This window comes from Naumovozyma castellii, chromosome 3 (genome assembly GCF_000237345.1).
Source record: "Naumovozyma castellii chromosome 3, complete genome".
Classification (NCBI taxonomy): Eukaryota; Fungi; Ascomycota; class Saccharomycetes; order Saccharomycetales; family Saccharomycetaceae; genus Naumovozyma; species Naumovozyma castellii.
The window spans coordinates 336,236-359,710 of NC_016493.1; the positions used below are offsets into that span (position 1 = coordinate 336,236).

At 37.5% G+C, this 23,475-nt stretch overlaps 14 protein-coding genes across 14 annotated transcripts; 6 read left to right on the top strand and 8 right to left on the bottom strand.

The window, feature by feature from the left end:
* Window positions 1-54: 54 nt before the first annotated feature.
* GDE1 (glycerophosphocholine phosphodiesterase) lies at window positions 55-3,456 on the bottom strand (the record flags this gene model as incomplete). The annotated part of the gene is made up of 1 exon (XM_003675490.1): window positions 55-3,456. The coding sequence occupies one exon, from the start codon at window positions 3,454-3,456 to the stop codon at window positions 55-57; it is 3,402 nt and encodes a 1,133-aa protein (XP_003675538.1).
* A 481-nt stretch (window positions 3,457-3,937) lies between these two features.
* Window positions 3,938-5,752, bottom strand: CQD1 (Cqd1p; the record flags this gene model as incomplete). The annotated part of the gene is made up of 1 exon (XM_003675491.1): window positions 3,938-5,752. The coding sequence occupies one exon, from the start codon at window positions 5,750-5,752 to the stop codon at window positions 3,938-3,940; it is 1,815 nt and encodes a 604-aa protein (XP_003675539.1).
* Window positions 5,753-6,005: 253 nt separating this feature from the next.
* Window positions 6,006-6,557, bottom strand: ARL1 (Arf family GTPase ARL1; the record flags this gene model as incomplete). The annotated part of the gene is made up of 1 exon (XM_003675492.1): window positions 6,006-6,557. One exon carries the CDS (start codon window positions 6,555-6,557, stop codon window positions 6,006-6,008), a length of 552 nt encoding a protein of 183 aa, XP_003675540.1.
* A 254-nt stretch (window positions 6,558-6,811) lies between these two features.
* On the top strand, window positions 6,812-7,267 carry NCAS0C01850 (uncharacterized protein; the record flags this gene model as incomplete). Its single annotated transcript, XM_003675493.1, has 1 exon — window positions 6,812-7,267. The coding sequence occupies one exon, from the start codon at window positions 6,812-6,814 to the stop codon at window positions 7,265-7,267; it is 456 nt and encodes a 151-aa protein (XP_003675541.1).
* A 144-nt stretch (window positions 7,268-7,411) lies between these two features.
* Window positions 7,412-8,200, top strand: DPC25 (Dpc25p; the record flags this gene model as incomplete). The annotated part of the gene is made up of 1 exon (XM_003675494.1): window positions 7,412-8,200. The coding sequence occupies one exon, from the start codon at window positions 7,412-7,414 to the stop codon at window positions 8,198-8,200; it is 789 nt and encodes a 262-aa protein (XP_003675542.1).
* A 441-nt stretch (window positions 8,201-8,641) lies between these two features.
* SSE1 (adenyl-nucleotide exchange factor SSE1) lies at window positions 8,642-10,444 on the bottom strand (the record flags this gene model as incomplete). The annotated part of the gene is made up of 1 exon (XM_003675495.1): window positions 8,642-10,444. One exon carries the CDS (start codon window positions 10,442-10,444, stop codon window positions 8,642-8,644), a length of 1,803 nt encoding a protein of 600 aa, XP_003675543.1.
* Window positions 10,445-10,751: 307 nt separating this feature from the next.
* On the bottom strand, window positions 10,752-13,148 carry SYH1 (Syh1p; the record flags this gene model as incomplete). The annotated part of the gene is made up of 1 exon (XM_003675496.1): window positions 10,752-13,148. The coding sequence occupies one exon, from the start codon at window positions 13,146-13,148 to the stop codon at window positions 10,752-10,754; it is 2,397 nt and encodes a 798-aa protein (XP_003675544.1).
* A 269-nt stretch (window positions 13,149-13,417) lies between these two features.
* On the top strand, window positions 13,418-15,394 carry MSD1 (aspartate--tRNA ligase MSD1; the record flags this gene model as incomplete). The annotated part of the gene is made up of 1 exon (XM_003675497.1): window positions 13,418-15,394. The coding sequence occupies one exon, from the start codon at window positions 13,418-13,420 to the stop codon at window positions 15,392-15,394; it is 1,977 nt and encodes a 658-aa protein (XP_003675545.1).
* A 143-nt stretch (window positions 15,395-15,537) lies between these two features.
* On the bottom strand, window positions 15,538-16,890 carry FMP30 (N-acetylphosphatidylethanolamine-hydrolyzing phospholipase D; the record flags this gene model as incomplete). Its single annotated transcript, XM_003675498.1, has 1 exon — window positions 15,538-16,890. One exon carries the CDS (start codon window positions 16,888-16,890, stop codon window positions 15,538-15,540), a length of 1,353 nt encoding a protein of 450 aa, XP_003675546.1.
* Window positions 16,891-17,192: 302 nt separating this feature from the next.
* On the top strand, window positions 17,193-18,500 carry ATG21 (Atg21p; the record flags this gene model as incomplete). Its single annotated transcript, XM_003675499.1, has 1 exon — window positions 17,193-18,500. One exon carries the CDS (start codon window positions 17,193-17,195, stop codon window positions 18,498-18,500), a length of 1,308 nt encoding a protein of 435 aa, XP_003675547.1.
* Window positions 18,501-18,636: 136 nt separating this feature from the next.
* On the bottom strand, window positions 18,637-19,161 carry INA17 (Ina17p; the record flags this gene model as incomplete). Its single annotated transcript, XM_003675500.1, has 1 exon — window positions 18,637-19,161. The coding sequence occupies one exon, from the start codon at window positions 19,159-19,161 to the stop codon at window positions 18,637-18,639; it is 525 nt and encodes a 174-aa protein (XP_003675548.1).
* A 183-nt stretch (window positions 19,162-19,344) lies between these two features.
* PNG1 (peptide-N4-(N-acetyl-beta-glucosaminyl)asparagine amidase) lies at window positions 19,345-20,400 on the top strand (the record flags this gene model as incomplete). The annotated part of the gene is made up of 1 exon (XM_003675501.1): window positions 19,345-20,400. One exon carries the CDS (start codon window positions 19,345-19,347, stop codon window positions 20,398-20,400), a length of 1,056 nt encoding a protein of 351 aa, XP_003675549.1.
* A 136-nt stretch (window positions 20,401-20,536) lies between these two features.
* On the bottom strand, window positions 20,537-21,331 carry SEC62 (Sec63 complex subunit SEC62; the record flags this gene model as incomplete). The annotated part of the gene is made up of 1 exon (XM_003675502.1): window positions 20,537-21,331. One exon carries the CDS (start codon window positions 21,329-21,331, stop codon window positions 20,537-20,539), a length of 795 nt encoding a protein of 264 aa, XP_003675550.1.
* Window positions 21,332-21,981: 650 nt separating this feature from the next.
* Window positions 21,982-23,430, top strand: SSU1 (Ssu1p; the record flags this gene model as incomplete). The annotated part of the gene is made up of 1 exon (XM_003675503.1): window positions 21,982-23,430. One exon carries the CDS (start codon window positions 21,982-21,984, stop codon window positions 23,428-23,430), a length of 1,449 nt encoding a protein of 482 aa, XP_003675551.1.
* Between the last annotated feature and the right edge of the window lie 45 nt (window positions 23,431-23,475).

The following is a 23,475-nucleotide window of genomic DNA, read 5'->3' on the forward strand; positions in this document are numbered from 1 at the left end:
TTTAACAAATATATTATCTATTCTTCTACGTATATAATAAAAATTAAAATTATGCTATCCAGAACTCGATTCGACAACAACGTCGTTAATTTTTTCAATCAATCCCTTATGAACAGCCAAGACACTATCCACAATGACAGCATCCACTCCTGCTTCAATTTGTTTCCTACAATTCGCAGGATCGTTGTTCTCTTCACCATAAGTAACACACGCTAAACCATTAGCTTTAATAGCTTTCACTAATTCTGGTGCCATAAGAATAGGTTTCACTGCAGAAACAATACCTAATAAGTTCCAACTTTGTGCAAATTCCACTGCATTCCGTAATGATTGTGCTCTCACATCAGCCATGGGCATACTCCCTCCTTCTGTTAAGAATAAAACAGGAATCAAAGGCTGCTTTAAACGTAACATAATACAAATATCAGGATGGAATGAGGAAAAGATAATGTTTCTACTCCTCATATTATCATAAACAATCTCCAAAAGTGTGTCCACCCAATGATTCATCTCAATCATAACAGTGGCAATACCTTCTTGCTCAAATTCATCAATCATGGGATATTTACATTCAATATTGAATCCAACATTTAAAGGTAATTTTGTAAATAATTCCTTCAATGTAACAAATGATGATGCAATGGAATGACCACGACTGTTACCCTTAAAATGTTTCTCTTTGAAAGTCTTGGTATATTTCATACGACCTTCATCCATGTTACCACTTATATCGAAACTGGCAAGGGAACGTCTTCTCTTCCCATTATCAAGTGAGCTTTTTTCTTGTGCACTCTTGCTATTATTATTATTATTATTATCATTATTACCATTCTTGTTATCTTTATTGTCACAATTACTCAATTCTAAAAATTGTTCTAAAGTTAACTCATGCATAGGAAGATCCACCCCAGTCTCCGCTACGGTAAAATCATGATAGATAACAGGGACATCATCTTTAGTCAATTGAACATCAAACTCAACGAACGATGCACCTAAGGTAGAAGCTGCAATGAAAGATTCCATTGTATTTTCACCCAATTGTAATGATCTCTTTTCTAATCGGTTCATACCAAACCCACGATGTCCAATGACTCTTGTAGACAACAATGATTCCCAATAATCCTTCGTCCTTTCAGTAATATGCTTTGTGCCCGGATGATTGAAGGGATGAATTATGGTGGCATCAAATTCAATGGTCCCAATGGTCTCATATGTTGAGGATGAATCCATTTGAAGGATTGGGATGGATATGTTCCGATTTAAAGAGAAAAGGTTAGGTCCCACTGGGAAATAGAATTGATTTAATTGAACAATGGCACCACCACATATCACATCTTCAGGAGCCACATTCTTTTGATATGGCTTTGGAGAACAAATATCAAACGCTATTTGATATGAATTATCTTTCTTGTATGGAACTTTAAAACCTATCCCTCCAAGGGTTTTATTCAATGGTAAATTTAGTGTATGAGATTCATTCTCAATATCATCAATGCACGTAATGCGCAGCAACACTCTTTGTTGAAAGATATCTATCCCCTCTAATGTATCTTCACCTTTAAAAGAAACAGAAGAAGCAAATTGATTCAGAAAAACATTATTCATATTAAGCATTAACAGACTTTCACAATGAGCCGATAAATTATAATTGAACATTTTAGCAGGCCCATGAACGTTATCCAAACGTGACGGTAAAGGTTGCAGCTCCTCATTTAGACGGCTGTGTTCTTTTTCCTTCGCACTCAATAGTTTTGCGACAGACAAATGTCCTTCTATAATGGCATACTCTCTCGCTGTCCACCCTGCATTATCTTTCAAGTTAACATCACATCCATATTGCAATAATATTTGCAAAACTTCGTTGTAACCCTTGGCAGCAGCTATGAAAAGAGGCGTCCATCCTAATTTATTTTCCACAACTTCAGAATTTGCGCCATGAGCTAATAGACATGCAACAATTTCTGGAGAATTATATTTACAAGCAATGTGTAAGGCAGTTTCTCCAGACCTTCTTTCAGGTCGATCAACTTCAAACGCCGTATCATTCATAATTATTTTCAATAGTGACTCTGACCTTAGAGAAATTATGGGCGCTAATAACCCACATTCCTGCACTGAAAACTTAGGAGAAACAAATAAATTGGAGAATAAAAGCTTTGCTGCTTCTATTTGTTTTGTGGCTAGAGCAAGCGTCCATGGATTATACACGTCACGGGCATGCTTGTTAAATTGATATTTCGATAGGTATGGGATATTTTCATCCCATTTCCTAAAATTCTTTACAAGATCTGTTAAGTCATACTTTACCGCATAGTATAGGAGTTTAGAGTTATGAACCAGCAAAGTATCTTTTTCTCTTCTTGATAATCTTTCAAATATAAAATCAAAAACTGATATTGTAGATTGATGTAACTTGTGTTTTGCGTCTTCATCGGACATTTCTAGCTGTTTCATCCCCAATGAGCAAATGAAATTATACAAAAAGTTTTGAATTGTCTCTTTGTAACAATTCAGATTCTGGAGATCTTGAAATGTTTCTATTTGCTGTAGCATCAGATTGATGCAACCAAAAGAACTGTATTGGCATGCCAACTCTAAGAGTTGGAGAGATAAATTTTGTATTATTTCAACAGAACAGCATTTGGCTCTTGCGTTTGTGTCATTCTTTTGGTCCTCCAAAGCTAACCTTAACTGACGATCATCATCTGCTTTAATAAATGGTTTCAAACTAGAAATCCATGCTTCTTCGTCTTTAGTTTGAATAAATTTTTCTTCTAATTGTTTTATTAGTTTCTCGCACCTAATTATATAATGTTCTTTTGGATTGCTGAATTCATAAGAGGTCCAAACAATGCATCTATGAATTTTATTCGAAGGATCTACATGCTTGTTAAAATGCTTTTCAATATTCAAAAGAGCACTTTCATTAAGCTTAGCAAACGCATAGAGGTCCTGGTATTTCTTTTGAAATTCCTTTAAGCTTTTAAGGTACTTAGTAATAACAACTGTCTTTTCATTATATGTCTTAGAAACTGCATGACTTTCTTTCGAATGGAAAATACTTCTTCCTTCATTGGGTGGTTTTCTTAGCAATCTTTCGTTATCTTTTCCTAAAATGTTTGAATACTCAATTGATTTAAGAAGGTCATATAGTTTGAAACCTTGTTCTTCATCAAGGTGGAACCGGTAATACTCTCCAACCAGGTTGGTCTCATAGGCAAGTTTTGAGCGAAAATCATCTAACAACTTCTTCACTTTAACATCGGTAATATGTTTACTTTGTTCGTGATTTACATGTGGTAAAGACGATGAGAATGATGGATCAGTTTTTTGGCTAACTATTTGCTTTTGTGCTTGTACTATTTCATTAATTATATGATAGAAACCTCTGTAATCTAGGTAATAACCAGAATGTTGAGGTTGTTGGTTCTGATAATATTTTTCTTCGAAATCCATTTAGCACTAAAATTCTCAGCTGGATCCACTAAACATACATTATTGACTCTTTTGATTTCCTAATAAGTTGAAGTCCTTATTAGATTTAGTGTACTCTACCCCAATTGTGTTCCTCGTGCTCATCAATTTAAAATTAAATTCCTCGAGATTTTGAGCCATTTAACGTAATTGGTGCAAAAAGGAAAGTGGGCTATGAATATATATATATATATATTCATACGCGGATACTGAATATGTAGTTAAATATAGGAAATATAAACGTCATCATTAATAATTGGGACACAGCTGATCGTACTTCACCAAATTGTATATTTGTCTCACGGATAAGTTCATTAGTTGTCGTAGTTCTAATCCCAGATATATCTTTAACATTGAAAGTGCACTGGCATCTTTCAATAAACTTTTCAAGTCTCTGGAAAATCCATATTCTCTTAGTATCGGCAATGAACTGTTGGTAAATCGTTATGAAAGATATTATTAGTTAGTATACTGAATTGTCAAATCCAAAAATCAACACAAATGATACGAACCTTGCGAATAAGTCCATGTCTGGATCTAATTGTCTTCCAATTCCTTCCAGCAACAAGATTGCCACCACTACAGAAACAAAATCACCCTCCATTCTTACATGATGGTATCTAACCATTGATAGCATTTGATCTAGTAGATCACCAATAGACACGGTTCCCAAAGTAAAAGTTCTCTTCTTGACTGTGTCAGTCAATTTCTCCACTTTAGCGGCAAATAACTCTTTATTTATTGCCGTTTCAGGTGTCCTGGATCTCTCAATCATCAATTCGCCTGCACGATATCCATCAAATCTGGCCAGTGCATTGAATAGGTCAATGAAATTGACCCTGTTTTTATCATTTAATTCGGTAATTAAACCTGTGTCAATAAAGCATATTTGAGGCATGTAGTTTTGTAAAGTATATCTCATTTCTTCAATAAAATTGGGATCATTAGCATTATATTTTTTTCTTAAAGAATGGGTAATTCGAAACGATTCCTCCTCGCTTGAGATTATTTCTGTATCATAACGATTTGTCTTTACGAACCTAAGCATTACATTTCCCGGATGTAAATCAGCATGAATAAAATCATCAAGAATCAGCATCTTTAAAAATGCGTCAACGAATGGATCACTTACATTCTTGCATAATTCGTCATCATTCAATTTATTCTTTATCTTCAAAAAATTTTCCATGGGGAACCCTCCAATATATTCTTCGAAAAGGATATTTCTATGATACAATGGTAGCATTACTTCCGGGAATTTGACTTGAATAGAATTTTCAAAATTCTTATTGAATCTTTCCAAGTTTAGAGCTTCAATACGTAAATCTAGTTGCAATCTCATCAGTATCGTGAAATTCTCCACTTCGTTAGGTAATGAAATCCATTCCATGGTCGGAATGTTATCAATGATTGTGGCAAAAAATCTCATGATCTTCAGGTCTCTGTCTATTTGCTTTCTTACTCGTGGATGAATAATTTTCATGGCACACCAATTTGTCTCAAGAGGTAAATTATATTGTTGTTGATCCATGAAAGAAGAACTTAGTTTCCCAACGTAAACTTGAGCAATGGCTCCCACCCCTAAAGGAACCTCTTGAAATTCTTCAAATACATCATCGAAATGCTCCACTTTTAAAACTTTACAAACTGTCTCTCTAGTATACTGTAAAGAATGGGGTCTAACATTGCTGTGAAGAGATCCCAATTGTTCACATAATACTTTATCAAATATATCATTTCTTGAACTAGCCCACTGTCCCAATTTAATAAAACTGGGGCCTGCCCATTCCAGGACTTGTTTAAGTAAACGAGCCCATACTATGAATCCGCTTGGACCTCTCCCCTCAGAAGTCATAGGGCCACAATATGTTATCGGATATAGAATAAGTAAGGGCAGAAATAAAGTCGATAATTCCAGAAATCTAAGGATCGTAAGGATAGGTTCAATTACATGATCTGTTATTTGAAACCATATTTGTCGAGTTATTCTGGTAAAGATAGAGGAGGAGTTTCGTAACGCTGTCTGTCTTTGGTCTTGCAGTTCTCTCTGCGAGGATAGGTAGAGACCCATTTCAAATGTATCACCATTGGGATCAGGCTTCAAACGCTTATCATTAAATATGAGGGATCTGTTATGCGATAAAGTTGTATTATAATATATTATACCGAGGGATGGCGGTACAATAAGGTGTCGTAATGAGATATTAAAAGTTCTTGTCCTAGCTGATTGGTAAAAAAATCGCCATGAATGAGTGGCACTATGCCGTAGTTGAAACATCAGTATTTCCCTTTGCTTCTTGTATTGTGAGTATCTGCAAGCAATAATTGGTTGATTTTTCAAAGCTAACGTTATATTAATAATATTAACTTTAAAACGGACAAAAAAGTTGCGAATAAATATTAATTCAACAAACGTTCCTCCGTAAAGAGACTATGTATCTATTTATTTTATTTTATTTTATATTATGGTATGTTGTGTTGTTTTATAAGATGACGATGGTAATTAAATTTTGTTAGTCTGATGATTATTTTTACAGTTGCTCGTCCTTTATGACGTCTATCAACCAGTCAAGACCTTCTGAGATCCCTTCCCCCTTAATTGCACTTGATGCCACGATGGACCAACTTCTATCCTTTAATTCTACAAGGTTTAATTCTTTAGACACTTCGCTGGCACTTAACGCACCAGGTTGATCTTGTTTATTGGCAAACACCAACAACGCAGCGTCCTGTAATTCCTCCTCTTGTAACATCAAATGCAGCTCCTTGGAAGCAGTACCCATTCTATCCTTATCAGTAGAATCCACCACGAATATAACAGCAGCGGTATCAGCATAATAGCAACGCCAGTAAGGTCTAATACTCGTCTGACCCCCCAAATCCCAAACATTCAACTTCAAATTCTTATACGTCAGAGTCTCCACATTGAACCCAATGGTAGGTTTCGTCGTGACCACCTCACCTATCTGTAGCCTATACAGGATTGTGGTTTTCCCAGCACCGTCCAACCCCAGGATTAAGATACGGAGTTCCTTGTTCACCCCCCATAATCTGTCAAACATCGAACTGAAAAAGTTACCCATTGTTGTCGCAAATCTACTTGCTGCCTGGTATCGTGTTATAGCGTTGAAACCAGTTTACCACCCTCACTTCACCACTATACACCGATCAATGAATCAATTACGTACAATGCTTTCAATGTTTCATTCAAATCGAAAAACTGCGAAAAATTGAGCGACAGGGTAACAGCGGAAAATTGAATGTTCAAACAAGATGGAAGTGAATTGCCACTCAAAGAGAAGAAACAACATCCACTACAGTAAGTAAAGAGGGTCCCATGTCCGAAGTCGAACGCCATAATGTGCTCATGAAACCACAAACGCTGGATAGTGTTACAGGTGAAGTCCTCGTGCGTAAATCAACCGGGAAACAGAGGATCAGGAAGGGACAGACCGTGGAACAGTATAATGAACAATTATATCAATATTTCCAGGTGGAAAAGGGTCCCATGCAGACACCTGAGGGATGGATGAGTCAGGATGTGATGAATGCAAGCGAGAAAAATGATTTATCCTTGAAGCAGAACCGGTTGGTCCTTTTGAATTGGGCATACAAGATGTATTACCTAGGTGAATGGGATAAATGTGACAAGTATTGTTTGCATTTGAAGGATTTATTTGGGCCTTACAATCTGGGGAAAAAGAAGATCCAAAAGGAGATGGAGGAATTGGATTATATGATAGAGAAATGCCAATTGAAGGTTGTGGCCAAACAATTACAGGATAATCTGTGATTACGTAACAGCACATCGATGATTTTTTACAATTTCGAAGAACATCGGTCTCTTTACAATGTAATTGGATCTTTCGATGGAGGATGACTTTTATAGAATGGGACACGCAAAAGACCAAAATAAGATCTTTTGATACATCTAACTATGATAATAAGGACTGTGATACATAACCGTGTAACGATATCAACCATAATTTCACGAAAACAAGGGGTACGCCTAATCTCAAATACTTGGAAACCACAAATGACATTTGAGGGTAATACCCAAGGAATCGCAGCTTCAGATGAAGAGAGAATGAAATCAGTATTTGGTGGGAGAATAAAGGGGGAGCCCCCCAGATCAACAAGTCGAATTCTTACTGGAGGAATAAAGACCATTGCTGGAGTTAATGTGCCTGGTAGACCTTTAGAACCTGATAATTGCTGCATGTCCGGTTGTGTTAATTGCGTTTGGGAGATATATAATGAAGATATTAGGGATTGGAAGGAGAAACGTAAAATTGCTGCTGATAAGATAAAAGGCACCAATGAAATTTGGCCCGCTGATTGGAATCCACCCTTGGCATTATTAGAACTACAAAATATTCCTGAATCTCTGCATGATATCAAGATCAAATACGAGCTGCAGAATCAAACTGAAGCTAAAAAAATAATATCCAAAAAGGAAACTTCTCATCTTTTCCCGAAGAGAACTACACCGTTACCGAAATCTGTCATTGAAGCCAAGGATAAACATCGTTTGAGAGCTTTGACAAAAGAGGAAAATAAGCGCTTTCAGGAGATTGAGGATGATAAGGAAGGCTGGGGTAGTGTTCCCGTGTATATTAAGGCATTTGCTCAATTTGAAAGTATGCAACGGCAGAAGAAATTAAAGAAGGCTCAGCTATCAAAAGAAAAGAAGGCTTTCTCCAAAATACAAAGCATTAAATATTAGCATATAACTTCAGTAGCAACTTTAATAGTAAGTAAATACTGAACCACTCATAAACTATATTTTTCTATCTTTTTATTTGTTTTGCTTTATAAACCTTTATAGAGTAGTTATGTTAGAACATTATTATTTTATTTTCTTAAATTATTAAATACATTTGGTCGGGAAAGAGAATTTATCTTGTATGCATCTATTCCTTAGCATTTTCCTTAGCTTCAGCTTCAGCCTTTCTTTGAGCAGCTAACTTGGCAGATAGATCAGCCATCTTACTAGCTTCTTGGTTGGATCTCAAAGCTTGTCTCTTTTCTTCTTCCTTAGCCAAATATCTACCTCTGATCATGTTACCTAGAGATGCTAATTCTTCATACTTAGCAATGTACTTAGCCTTAATGGAATCGTAACCTTCATCGTATAACCATTCTTCAGCCTTAGCTAACATACCAGTCAACTTAGTCTTTTCAGCTTCAGAGGCAAATGGAGCATATTCTTCTTCCAACTTACCACGTAAAGTGTAAATGTATTCTTCCAAGGCGTTCTTACGATCTTCAGTTTCAGCAACCAATTTATCTTGAGCAAACATAGCATTTCCTTTTCGATCAAGTCATTCAATGGCTTACCTTCCAAGGCAAAAGTGTGAGCAACAATAGTCAAAGCATCCTTCTTGACGGTCTTGGTAACTTCTCTGAATTCAGGTTCAGCATCTTCTGGAGCATCTTCTGGTAATGGAACAACTTCTTGAACCTTAATGTCTTCGACAGTGTAAGCTTCTTCAATAGTGTGCAAGCCAGATGGGTCACATCTCAAGACAACCTTGACTGGAACAGATTCAGCACCTTCTGGAACTTGTAACCCAGTAATTTCCCATTTAGCAATGTCAGCCTTAGTACCCTTTGGTAATTGTTCTGGGGTAGTGTAGTAAGCAGACATTTGGAAATCACCAGTACGTTGTAAAGTAATCAACTTGGTAGATGGGAAGGTAGAGCCAGCTGGGAAAACTTCCATAGATTCTTCTTCTTCAACTTGCTTATCCCAAGAGTAGGAAACAGAGTATGGATGAATATCTTCGAATTTGAATGGTCTAACTCTCAAAGTTGGGGAGTGGATGGCACAGATGAACGCAGCACCCTTAGCAATAGCTTCATCTTGGTTCAAAGTGGTAGATAATGGCTTGTTGAAGGCTTCAGAGATGGAGTTCTTCAAAGTTGGGATACGGGTAGTACCACCAATGATTTCAACGAAATCAATGTCTTCGACGGTTAGGTTAGCTTGAGCAAGAGCCTTGGTAACTGGTTCAGTGACACGGGTCAACAATGGCTTAACTAGTTCTTCTAATTCTTCACGGGTCATAGAGGATGAAACATCGACATCATCCATAACAGATTCAGCAGAGAATGGTGCTTGAGTGTTAGCAGAAAGGACCTTCTTTAACTTTTCAGCAGCAGTTAAGATTCTGTTATAAGCCTTAGCGTTAGTTCTAATATCAATCTTGTACTTGGACTTGAATTCATCGGCGAAATGTTCAGTAATGGCACGGTCGAAATCTCTACCACCGAAATGTTTGTCGTAGGCAGTACCTAAAACCTTTAATTCACCCTTCTTGAAAGCCATGATGGAACAGGTGTAAGAAGAATGACCAATATCAACAAAGGCGACAATTCTTGGCTTAGCGTCACCTTCTGGTAGATCGGTCTTAAAGACACCGTATGAGACGGCAGCAGCAGTAACATCGTTGACAATTCTAACTGGGTTTAAACCTGCAACCTTGGCAGCATCAGCTATGGAGTAACGTTGTTCTTCACTGTACCAAGCTGGGACAGCGATACAGATATCGTTAATGTTAGATTTAGTTTCTTGTTGAACAGTGTTCTTAACCTTACCAATGAACATGGCAGCTAATTGGGTGGCAGAGAAAGTCTTACTTTCACCAGCAAGTCTGACTTGAGTACCAACCTTCTTGTCATCTAATTCAACCAACTTGGAGCTGAAGAATTGAGATTCAGTAGAGAAATCTGGGTGAGTGTAGTCTAAACCAACAATTCTCTTCAAGTTACCAACAGTGTTCTTGATGTTGGAAGTTTCCTTGGTCTTACCAGCTTCACCTAAGAATCTGTTCTTTTGACCGAAACCAACCAAAGATGGGGTGGAACGGTTGGAAACTTCATTGACGACGATGTCAATACCTCTGTTTCTGGCAACGGCCAAGACGGAGTTGTTGTTACCTAAATCTAAACCAAATGGAGTACTCATTTTTCACTTGAAGTTGTTCTGGTGGGTCAGTTTTGGATCTTAAGAGATAAATAATAAAATCGTGTTAAGCAACTCTTGTATTAACTGCCAAAATCTGTGATGACTTCAAAGAAGCCATCGGAAAATTTCTTCTCGAAATTCATGAAAAAATTTGCGTCGTCATAAACGATGGATTGCTAATCATAATACAATCGAATATTAGATAAAACTATACTACGGAAACAAGTTGTTCTAGTATCAGTTCTTTCATTACACTATACAATTCTTCAAATTTACAATTACAATAATTAAAAGTGAGGGAGGGATATCAGTATTTTTTACCCTTTTTCTTACTTACAACTTGAAATTCCCAATCGTCATCGTTACCTTCTGGCAGCGACAATGCTTCTTTCCAACTCAATGGATCTGTCAATTGCTTCTCACATTCAATTCGTCTCTTGATAAAATCAGTTGCAAATCTTCTTCCGTCCATTACTGTACTATTGGCATATATTGTATCGGCAATAATTTCTTTAGCAGAAGCACTGGCGGGCAACATTAATAATACTTCCAGGACACTATTCATAGACACACCTGGATTTAGTTTTAATTGTGTTCTTGCCCACCTTAGGAATTCTTGGCGTGTCGAAACTGATGCATTACCAGGATATGCGACAGGTGCCTTTGTGGTAACTTTAGCCTTAAGTCCTGGCAAGCTAATTGATGACCCAATCTGTTTACTCATAGAAGGTCTTCCCGAAGCAATGTTACGTAATTTATCAGGACTAACATAAGCACTAGGTTGGTTAACTGCTTTATTTAAAGATGGTAACCCATTAGCCTTTATTGCCGCTGGCTTAGGAGTAACAGTTGTCCAGGCATTACCTTTTGTAGAAGAATTATCGTTAATGATAGTGTTCTTGACAGCTGTAGCTGGAGTTTTTTGAAATTGCTCCCAAATTTTTTGCTGTTCAGCAACAAATGAAGAATTATTGTCCATCTTAATGGATTGCTTTTTTTCTTTCAATTGTGGTTGAATATTGACTCGGACTGGTTCAGGGGCAGGCTTGTTGGCCCAACTTAGGACAGATTTCAGTTCATTAGCTTTCTTATCTTCATCCATTAGTTTGGCACTTAATTTTAAAAGATCTTCTTGCCTCTTTTGTTCCTTTTGCTTTTTAGCTAATGCTTCTTGTTCCTTGTGACGTTTTAGAATTTCTGCCATTGGAATGGTTTTTTGAGTTTCATTAACTGAAGTCTTTTCTGCCCAAGGTGCTGGATTTTCAATGGCAGCTTCTTCTTTTTCCTTTTCAGCTTCTTCTTTCTTCTTTTGTTTCTCCAGTTTATGCTTTTCCTTCTTTAATTTTTTCTCCTCTTTTCTTTGTTTCTTTAATTTTTTGGCTTCTTCTTTCAATTTCTTTTCTTGCTCTTGTCTTTCCTGCTCTTCTAATAGCTTTTGAGCCATTAGTTCTGCCTTCTCCAAACGTTTTCTCTCTTGTTCTTCAGCCTTTTCCTTCTTTTTGGCGGCCTTTTTAGCCTTCTTTTCCTTTAATTGTTGTTCCTCTTGAGCTTCCTCATCTACAGGTCCTTCAATTACATCCTCCTTCTCTGGCGTGTTTATCACAGGCTCGGCAGTTGCAAAAGGTTCTTCCTTCATAGGAACTCTATATTCAATATCATCATATCGAATCTCATTTACAAATTCTGAAGCGCTATTGGGAGGAATTTCAAAGTCGTCATCTAATTTGGTTACAATCTTCCTATTAAATGGTAATTGAACAATGACTTCTCTGTAGTAACTACCATCTTTAAATGTCATATTTAATATTTCATCTAACGTATAATCGCCAGTGCTTAGTTTCTCATTGATTGCTTGTTCATTAGCATTGGCACCCATAGTAGCAGCCGGAGTAGGTTTATTAACAGTTGCTTGAATAGGTTGAGCTGGGAAAAATTTAGCATTCATAACAGGTACTATCAAATCAAATGTTTGGAAGGGATCCTGGAAATTATTAACTTTGGAAATTAATTCATTCAAAGTTACAAATCTATCATTGATGCCGAATGGTTCCATGGAGGTAGGCATTCTCTTGATTTGTAAATTTGGTTGAAAATAACCTGCTTGCAGCCATTGTGTCATTAAAGTGGACGTGAAGGGACCTTGAGGCTGCCCCTGTGAATCAATGTATGTCCATTGAGATTCCAATTTAATAGGTGGCAAGGTGGCTGAACTTTGATCACCGATACCTGGAGGTGCCGGAGGTGCAAATAGATTAGATCCATTAACAGGAGCATCTAAAGAATGTGTTGGAACATTTGGGAACGATGACGCCTGTTGAAGTGGTGGTCGTTGGTCGGCTAATACAGGAGAAGGACCCATGTGTTTCGGTTCAGAAAGATTCCAATTGTCTAATAATATTGACGAGGATTCTCTATGAAGGTTCGCCTTATTCAAATCTGTCGAAGAAGAGAATGGAGAATTAGATCTCTGTATGCCGATCTTATCCAGTAGAATACTGGGTCTGTTTCGAGGGGCTGGGTTAGATTCATTCATTTGAGGGACAGGAAACGAATTACCAGGCATACCGTTGGACATTGTATTAACAGGTGTAGTGGTATTAGATGGGGTGCCACCGTTCGTGGCGTTTGGGAAATTCAAGTTCATAGCATTGAAGTTCTGTGCCATAGAGGCCAGTGGATTTTGTGATCCAGTAAAATTCTGCATGTTTGTCCGGGAAGTGATAATGCGGCTTCTGCAGCTGAGGTGCCAGTATTTGGGTGTGGTGCTTCTGTCTATAGTGGTAGTTTCAACTGTGCTGTATATATATAACTTCTTGATTGTGTGAACTTTTGAAGATACGATGGAAAAACGTTGCGTTCACGTAAGCCGCGACGCATTTTTTAGGGATTTAACTGGTTCAATGGTAGCAATAGATTCCAAGACTATAATCAAGCAACAGGGACACGAATTCTCGAGGGTCTGCTATTGGCATTATGTTTTTGTTGAAGACTGGTGTGTCACATCACAATTTTCATACCCTTACCAGACTTCCAGCTCAATTGCCGTCTAAGAACTTCGTCCTCGATAAATTCCATTTCTCTAAGGAAACTAAGAGTATCAAGCAGCTCTATGAGACTCAAAATACTGGGTCTCGTGTTACATGCACTGTAAACGGATGGATAGACACGAAACCGAAACGAATAGGTAAAAATCTTACTTTTAGTCAGTTAAGAGATGTTAAGGGAGATACAGTACAACTGGTAGATTCCGGTTCCCAATTGAAAGCATTGAATAGGGAAGATGTGATACAGGTAAACGGTACCTTGATGAAAAAGAAAGAGAAGTCTGTATCCTCGGCTGAAAATATATTTGAGTATGAGATACAAGTGGAAAAAATATCTGTCCTGAACTCATCGAATGAGAAGCCATCCCAATTGCATGAATTTAAGAAAGATGGTAATTATCCACCCGAGTATAGGTTTCTTCAATTGAGACATCACAAATATCAGGAATTCTTAAGGAAAAGGTATCAAATATCTTGTAAGCTAAGGCAGTTATTAAATGAAGAAGAGTTCCTTGAGATTGAAACCCCAATTTTGTTCAAACCTACGCCTGAAGGTGCAAGAGAATTTCTAGTGCCAACAAGGACCAAGGAAAATTCAACGCCGTCATTTTATTCTTTAACACAAAGTCCACAACAATATAAGCAATTGTTAATGGCTAGTGGTGTTTTCAAATATTTCCAAGTAGCCAGATGTTTTAGAGATGAAGATTTAAGAGCAGATCGACAGCCAGAATTTACTCAAATTGATATGGAGATGTCCTTTTCTAATGGTGAAGATGTGATGGCCCTTTTGGAGCGACTTGTTCCTACTACTTGGGACCAATTTAGCGTCAATAGTAGTCTTCTAACTTTAAATTCTTTTGGAAAGCTTATATCAATAGCTGATAATGGAGGCAAAATTAATAGAATGCCTTATAGGACAGCAATGAGTGTTTATGGAATTGATAAACCGGATTTAAGAGCACCAAATTTGAAGATTTTAGATTTATCAGAGTTTAACGCAAAGGGACGTCTTGATAAGGGGTTTCCCGTTTTTGAAGTTTTGATTTTAAAGAACGCCTTTAAAGATATTGATGATTTTAAAAAGAATTGGAGTTTCTTGGGCGATTCAAACAATTACACATTTAGAGCACCAGTTATACAACCAATAAACGATGAAGATTTAAAACAGAATTGGTTTGAGAAATTTCTTGGAATTGCTACATTTGAAAATCCTAAAATGATCTCGAACTATCTAAAGTTGCAAGTTGGTGATATTGTTTGTGGTAGTACTAGGGAACCTTCGACTGCGATTTACGAAAATCCAACGCCTTTGGGAACGTTACGAAAATTGGTATTACAATCCTCTCTGGGAAAAGAATTATATATGGAAACTAAACATGATGTGGCTAGTTGGGTGGTTGATTTCCCACTCTTTTCTCCAGTCACTGCTCCTGTGAAACCAGAAATGCAATATCCAGTTTATGAACATGACAAATTGGTGTCCACACATCATCCCTTTACTATGGTTCAACTTCAAGATTATGAAAAACTGAACTCCAATCCCTCCCAGTGTCGTGGTCAACATTATGATTTGGTTATCAATGGTGTTGAACTAGGGGGTGGCTCTACAAGAGTTCATGATCCAATTCTTCAAGATTACATATTTGAAAATATCTTAAAGATTGAGAATGCAGAAGAATTGTTCGGACATTTATTAAGAGCATTTGAAATGGGTACACCACCCCATGCTGGTTTTGCAATTGGTTTCGATAGAATGTGTGCAATGCTGTCTGGCACAGAAAGTATCCGTGATGTTATAGCCTTTCCAAAGAGTATAACTGGGTCAGATTTGGTGGTGAAAAGTCCTAGTAAAGTGAACGAGGAGTTGTTGAAACCATATAACATATCGTATCTGAAAAGATAAAAAGAAAATTCCTAGTTAGAACAAATATTCATGTAAATATATAACATATGCAACAGCGAGTTATTTAATTATTCTCTCAATTTGATTATGTATGTCATTATATTATATGTACAAGATTTTAAAAACGATAGTCACGATTCTTTTTACTCAATTTTTATAGTTTTACCTAATTCTGGACAATAGCAATTCTCCTTTATACCTTCCCATTCCGCTAATAATTCCAATTTCTGTTTGGGCTCCAAAAAATATTCACCACTTAAGATAAAGGTACCCCAATGGACACCCAATACATTTTTGGCTTCAAGGTCTTTCATTACGTTTAGTACTTCTCTAGAATTAATATGTCTGGGTCTTTGATGCCATTCAGGACAGTACTGACCACATGGAAGCAATGCCAATTTACAACCTTCACCGTATCTCTCCTTGATTCTCAAATATAGATCTTTAACGTAACCCGTATCACCTGCATGAAATAATACTGGTTTTCCTTTGTGGCTCAACATAAATGAACACCATAACGATTGGTTAGTATCCAAAATTGACCTTCCTGACCAATGCATTGCTGGTGTACTAGAGATGTAATATGTTTCACTGTTCTTGATTAGTTGAAGGGATTGCCACCAAGAAAGTTCAATGACATTATGGACTTTATGTTTCTCCATAAAGGGCTTCATTCCCTTCGGTACAACCCACAATGGCTCCTTGCCTTTCCAAAATTCCATACTCTTGATATCTAAATGGTCTGGGTGGTTATGAGAAACTAAGATGACATCTGGTGTCGGTACATCTGATATTTCACACGGTAGAGAAGTAATCCTCTTGGGTCCAAAGGTTTCATGAATTAAAAAATCGCTAAACAAAGGGTCTGTTAAAATCTTGAGGCCATTGTAAACAACAAAATTGCATGATTGACCTAACCAGGTATTGTAAATTGGGATGTCTTCATCAGATGGTCCCGTTTTCTTCGGCGGAATATCAGCATCAGCTACCACATTGTATTTCAATACACTTTTAGAATCCGTCATTACATAGCTAGGCCACTTTGGTTTATGAACAGGCATTAACTGATCCATTTGATGTTTATCAGGAGGTATTCCGCCTCTGTTCCTTTCGAAGACCTCGACTATTCTGTTAAAGAAGAATTCGTAAATAGTTTGTATTCGATACTCGGTAAATGGATTCTCATATCTTCCCAGGACTTGTAAGGGAGAATATTTAATCAATGTTCCCTTGAAAGAGCGGTCGTTCGGATTAGATTCGATCTGTTTACACTCTCTATCTCTAACATCGATTTCCTTGGCGGCTGAAACTGTGACATACAATGCGTACCCCGTATATGGAACCAAAAATGTCAACAATGTTCCTAGAACGTAGCGTCTCGAGGGTCTCTTCCGGTATAATCTGGTTTTGGAGGAGGTAGAGTAAAAACCATGTCTTGAGCTTTGTAGTCTGGACGATCGAAGAAGTGGTATGGTTATCGGACTGTACAATTTCATGGTGGCAACCCTTCCTACTGATGAGAGGGGAAGCAATTGAGCAGAAGAAAAGATAAGCTGGAGTCTACAGGTATATATCGAGACTCCGACAGACCCCTACCATCTAGTTCACCTGTTAATCAGTTGGCACTGTGCTTGTCATTTCGAGCTTTCTAATAATTAACGAAGCAGGGTAGCGGACATTCCAAACATTTAAGGACTGTCATAACGTACCTGTAAAACAATAGACAATTCTATTATTGTCTTTGAGTATCTTTGCTACTTAATCATTCAGTTTAGCTTATAATCAACTAGGTACCAAAATGAAAGCATTGAACTTTAATCAAGACGCTACATGTTGTGTTGTCACTACAGCTCCACACTCCCTTACGATATATAATTGTGACCCATTTGGTAAATGCTTTGAGTTGGACACACGAACTAGAAACAACACGGGAAGCAATGACAGTCTGGATGGAACCGCACTTGATGCATCAGTGGCAAATGAGGAAGATAATGGAATTATCGTACAGATGTTGTTTTCTACCAGCTTGGTGGCCATCGCAGACAGGAATCAGGGCGTCAAGAAGGGAAAGAAGCTGAAAATTGTCAATACAAAGAGGAAATCTACAATTTGTGAAATAGTGTTTCCCCATGAAATTGTAGATGTTGTTATGAATAGAAAGAGAATGTGTATCCTTTTAGAAAGTGATCAAATTTTCATATATGATATATCCTGCATGAAGCCAATGACCACCATAGACTTATGGGAAGACCATATTAAGAGCAATTCAATGGTGGCAAATATTGCAGAGAATATGAGAGTTCAGAGTGATGAACGGAACAATACTACCAGAAAAAGAAGAAATTCAGTAAGAAGCAGGCTAAGGCCCAGAATTGCATTAAGTAATGATGATAGAAGTATTTTGTGTTACACAGCTTACAGTAGCAATAACAATCGACCTGATTCTTTCCTACTAAATGATATTGTAGTGTATGATGCATTGAATGTGAAACCGCTTAATTATCTGAACACGGTGCATAAGGGTAATATAGCTTGTCTAGCTGTCAGTCATGATGGGAAATTGGTTACAACAGCATCAGATAAGGGGACTATTGTGAGGGTATTTAATACGGGAGTGGATATGCAATTCGATTCTTCAAACTCTTTAGTTTATGAATTTAGACGTGGATCTAGACCTTGTAATTTGTATCAATTGATCTTCGATAGAAAGACAACTAAGATAGGATGCGTTGGTGACTCTGATACGATCCATATATTTAGATTAAGTTTAAACCAAGATACGGATACTGCCCCAGAGCTAGATTCTGCGGAGGAAGAATTACTAGAGCAGAATAATGATAGCTCTTTGAAGAAAGTATCTAAGGATCATTCTAAACAATTGAAACATTTTCTCTCTAAAAAGATAAGGGAATCCATACCTAACCAAAATTTACGTCGTGATTTTGCACATATATCAATGAAAGAGTCAGTAAGATATTGTCTTGGGTTTCCTGAAGAGTTTCCAAGTCAAGTTTACGTTGCCGGTGATGATGGTAAGTTTAATGTTTATAGCTTGCCATCGACACCAGGAGAATGTGTACTGATGAAAACCAGCATATTCAACTAAATTAATAAGAAATGCTATATCTATTTATAGGTAATAATAGTAATAATGTGTTTACGATTGCATTCCGTCAATGATATATATACATATGAATGTTATGATTTCTATGAATATTAGTTAATTAGAAAGCGTAACAGATTTACCTGCTAAACCAACGCTTGTAAAAAGGTTGACTCTTTGGATCAGACTGGGCTTCTAATTCCAATTGATTTGGTTTCGTAGCCAATAGAGTATTCAACTCGTTTTCTAAGGTTTCCACTTGTTCCATCAACTCCTTTTCCCTCTCCACATATTCTAGTCTCCACCACAAATAATGACATCCCAAATAGACGGATGAACTCATCAATAGGACCACCCACAGGGGTCTAGTGAATTTCTTTAAGGGACTATCGTGAGTACTTTTTTCCTCCTTTGTAAATTTCTTTAACATGTCTAATTCATTTTTTACATCCATCTCTTTAGTTCTTTCATATATAAGGTTTTTAATCAATTCAGGGTCTACACCATCCAACGATTTCAATTTTACAAGATCTTCCAGGGTTTTGATATCCTTGGATCCATCCTCATGGTAATGACGTAGTGGGAGGAGAAATGTCCTTGAGAACGATGGATGTATGGTGCGAAGCAAAATCTTACTCCCCTGGGTTCTTGTCAGTGACATCATATCTTTAGTTAATAAGGAACGTATGATTTTGGTTCCTCTGTCGTTATTTAGTGGAGTGGTTTAACTACGAACATTTCACCTACTTTCTTCAAGGGCGAAATTAGAGATAAATGCAGGGCGAAGTAATTTCGTTTCGATTGTCCTCGAACAACTTCATTCGAAAGCATAACATTACAGGTGAAGATGGTGGAAGAAATAGCAACGGAACCAGATTTTGAATACATGGCAGCTACTTTTTTAAAGAAATACAAAGAAATTATAGTAGGTAAATTTAGGAGTGATCCTGATACTACTCGATTCAATAGACTTATGCAGACTAATAATTTTGCGAGGCAATTGGTTAGCATGAGTGGTAGAAATTGTACGATCTATGAGAATGGTGATTGGTACTCCATTGTTTTGGAAGTGATGGATTTGGATTTGATTTATAAAAATGTGGATGAGCAAGATTTGAAATCTGATGATGAATATCCTGATGTATTGGTTAGAGAATTATTACGATATTTCAAGCAGGATTTCTTTAAATGGTGTGACAAGCCTGAGTGTCATACATGTGGGAACTCTGATCGAGTTCAATTTCATTCAACGGAACCTCCCAACTCCGAGGAGGCTAAGTATGAATGTGGCTCAGTGGAAGTGTTCCGATGCGATGGATGTGGATCCATGATAAGATTTCCCAGATATAATGATCCAATTAAACTATTGGAGACTAGAACAGGTCGTTGTGGTGAATGGTGTAATTTATTCACTTTAGTTCTCAAATCGTTTGGATTAGAGGCCAGATATGTTTGGAATAGAGAGGATCATGTTTGGTGTGAATATTATTCTCCTTATTTGAATCGATGGGTTCATGTTGATTCCTGTGAACAGTCATTTGATCAACCCTATATTTATTCCATCAATTGGAATAAAAGTATGAGTTATTGTATTGCATTCAGTAAAGATGACGTTACTGATGTTAGTAAAAGATATATCTTAAAAAATGAACTTCCGAGGGATCAAATTAGTGAACTGGATTTACAATTTATTTGTACTTACCTTACCAAGAGACTACGGAGGCAGAGAACGGATGATGAATTATTTGAACTCTTTAAGAGAGATGAAAGAGAACGATTTGAGTGGATGCCAAAGGTGAAGAAAACGGAGCAGAAATCTCCCACAAAGACATTAGAGCCAGAGAAAGGACGACAAAGTGGGTCTGCTCAATGGAAATCTGCAAGGGGAGAAGATGGTAAATAGTTTTATCTCGTATAAAGCATGCGCCTATGTGAGAAAATAAAAATATAATAATATATGGTTTATAATTATTCGTACAGAAGTCTAACTTATTAAGTTAATCTAACGTTTAGCTAGTGAAGATGGCTTCTCATATTTATCATTTTCCCTCGTCTTGCACTTCTTCAATTTTAGGCTTTCCCGTACCACCATTCTTTGTTTGTTTCCTCTTCATTCTTTTCATTTTCTTGATATAACTGTATGAGTCCTTTTCACCGAATCCATATAACGGTTTAAAACTATCAAGGACACCACAATCTTCGAACAAATTGGGGAATAACCAAAATCCACCTTTTTTCTTAATGACCAATAACGACAAGACGTACAATATTAATCTAATAATAGCGACGACAAAGAATCCACAAAGTAACATTAGACACCCCATAGAGACATAATAGGACCCACGTCTCATGGAACGTGGCCATAATGGATAGCAAGCCAATGCTAAGATTACAGAAACGACACCTATAACGATTAAATAATCTGTAATTGATTTCGGATTATAGTTCCAGACGTAATATTCATCCGGTTGTAAAGTAGCCTTACTGGAAAGAATTAAATTTGGGTAATCTTTATTTGCCTTCAATCCATGATTCTTACAGTCCTGATTGTGTAATTTTTGACATGGGACTACATATTGTGCTTTAATTAACATGATGAACAAGTTACGAGCAGACGCATGTTCATCCTCAGTCCCCGTGACTGGAGGGTATAAGTCTGGTTGATTCGTAGATTTCTTGATGTATTCTGGTGACTTCAATGCTCTTTCGAACCTCTTGAAACGGAAGAAGTCGACGTGTCTCGTTTGGAACAGACCCTTTCTCTGTTTCAATTCTCTGTGATGACGCAACAATTTTGCAATGGCTAATGCTGTATCTGGGTTTGCATCTGACATAGTGGATGTGTGTATTAGATTACTGTGCTGGTCCCTGTTTGTTGCAGATGTTGAAGTTGAATTGAATGAATGATGTGTTCTATCTTTTCGTATGTTACATTGCAAGTGTCAACGTTTTTTTCCGGCGCCTTCAACCGGGTCACCCAAAGAGAAGAATATTCAAACGACTTAAGCAGTGTATATTGTCAGATGATGGGTGGTAATGTAGTCTTGAGCATGGAGAGGCTGGATGTACCTTCCTCACTATGTAGACGTATTTGCTAAGAGTATTTATCGCAAGGAACATAGCCTCCTTGTCAGAACAGGACTTGGTTGGGGGCCAAGGAGTATGTGCTATGTACGAAATACGGTAGACCATAAGAGCATACGATACGGCTTACCGGCGTTGGATATGTAAGTACGTGATAGGAGCAGCATCATCATCGGCTCTCTCGTGATAGGGAAAGTGTTCGGTGTTGTGGATGTTTAAATACAAGGTGGAAAACTATTCATCTATTGTCGCTTATTAATCTCCTTGAAAAGTTTTTGACACTTTTTTGATAGTCAACAAACATGGCGTTCTCTGCGGCGGTTTCTGTGCGGACACGATGGGGTTATACTGGTAGGGTCCTTCACTCGAGAATAGTATATATGCACTCACCATCTCACAGATGCTCACTCACACAATATATACAGGAGGACTCGTCAAGCACATGACTCTCGCCATTGGTTACATTAAGCATTTCGAACCGTTCCTCTTCGTCATGGTCATGGGGACCGGGATCTCGTCAGATCTACTGCATGCATTCCCATATCCCGCCAAGTGGCTACGAATATGTTCGTATATTATGTTTGCCATTGCATGTCTATTATTCATCGGACTGCAATTCTTCGCCATCGTTCACATGATTAAATACACAAGAAGGCATACTTTCCAAGTGTATTTCCAACATTATTTTAGAAATCTAATGCATAACGTCTTCTGGGGCACGTACCCCATGGGACTAGTCACCATTATAAATTATCTCTCCAATTTAGTGGCCCATGAAGCCGCCGGAACAGACCATGCAAGACGTTTGCTTTATTTAATTTATGCTCTATGGTGGTATGACGTTCTTGTCTCCATATTATCCGCTTGGGGGATTTCATTCTTAATATGGCAAGATTATTATTCTATTTCAGGTTTAAGTGATAAGGAGGATCTATCCAAGACTGCCGCGGAACAACATTTAAAGAGTATCTTACTATTAGCTGTCATCCCCTTGGTAGTCGTCGCATCATGTAGCGGCCTGTTCACCATGACAGATTTGTTTGCCCAGACATTCAATAGAAATATACAATTGCTCACATTGGTCGTCACTGCATTATTATGGCTGCATTCCATTATATTCGTCTTCATCCTAATATCTATCTTCTTTTGGAACCTTTACGTCAATAAGATCCCAGCAATGTCACAAGTGTTTACCATGTTTTTAGTTTTGGGTCCATTGGGGCAAGGTAGTTTTGGAATCCTCCTATTGACAGATAATATAAGGAAATATGTGGTAGATTATTATCCTAGAAAGGGGACTCCCGAAGATGATATATTAAGATTGGCTGTTCCTTGGAGTTTTAAAGTACTAGGGTTAACTCTAGCTCTAGGTTTGTTAGCCATGGGTTATTTCTTCTCTTTCATCTCCTTCTTATCCATAGTATCGTATCGTAATACTAAAATCATTCAACCGTCGGGGAAGCCTCAAAGAGTGTACCATTTCCATAAGGGTTTCTGGGCAATGACTTTCCCCATGGGGACCATGTCCTTGGGGAGTACAGAAGTGTTTGTCCAATATAATGAATATGTCCCCATGGGGGCATTCAGAGTTATTGGTGCCATTTATGCTGTCATTTGTATCCTATGGACCATATTTTGTCTATTGGGAACCATGTACAAATACACATTGGCTAATCCAAAGCCAATACAACAAGAATATGATACAACGACAGAAAATACAAAGACTGCCACAACTGAGATTTCAGATTGTATTGCTGGCCCTTCATCTTCAGATTATAGTAACGATGATGACACATCAGAGGCAGAATCACTCACAGCAATGGGGAATGTCATCAGTCATGGCATATAACCTAAACTTTTTGCATATTATATATACAAATATATACATCATTAT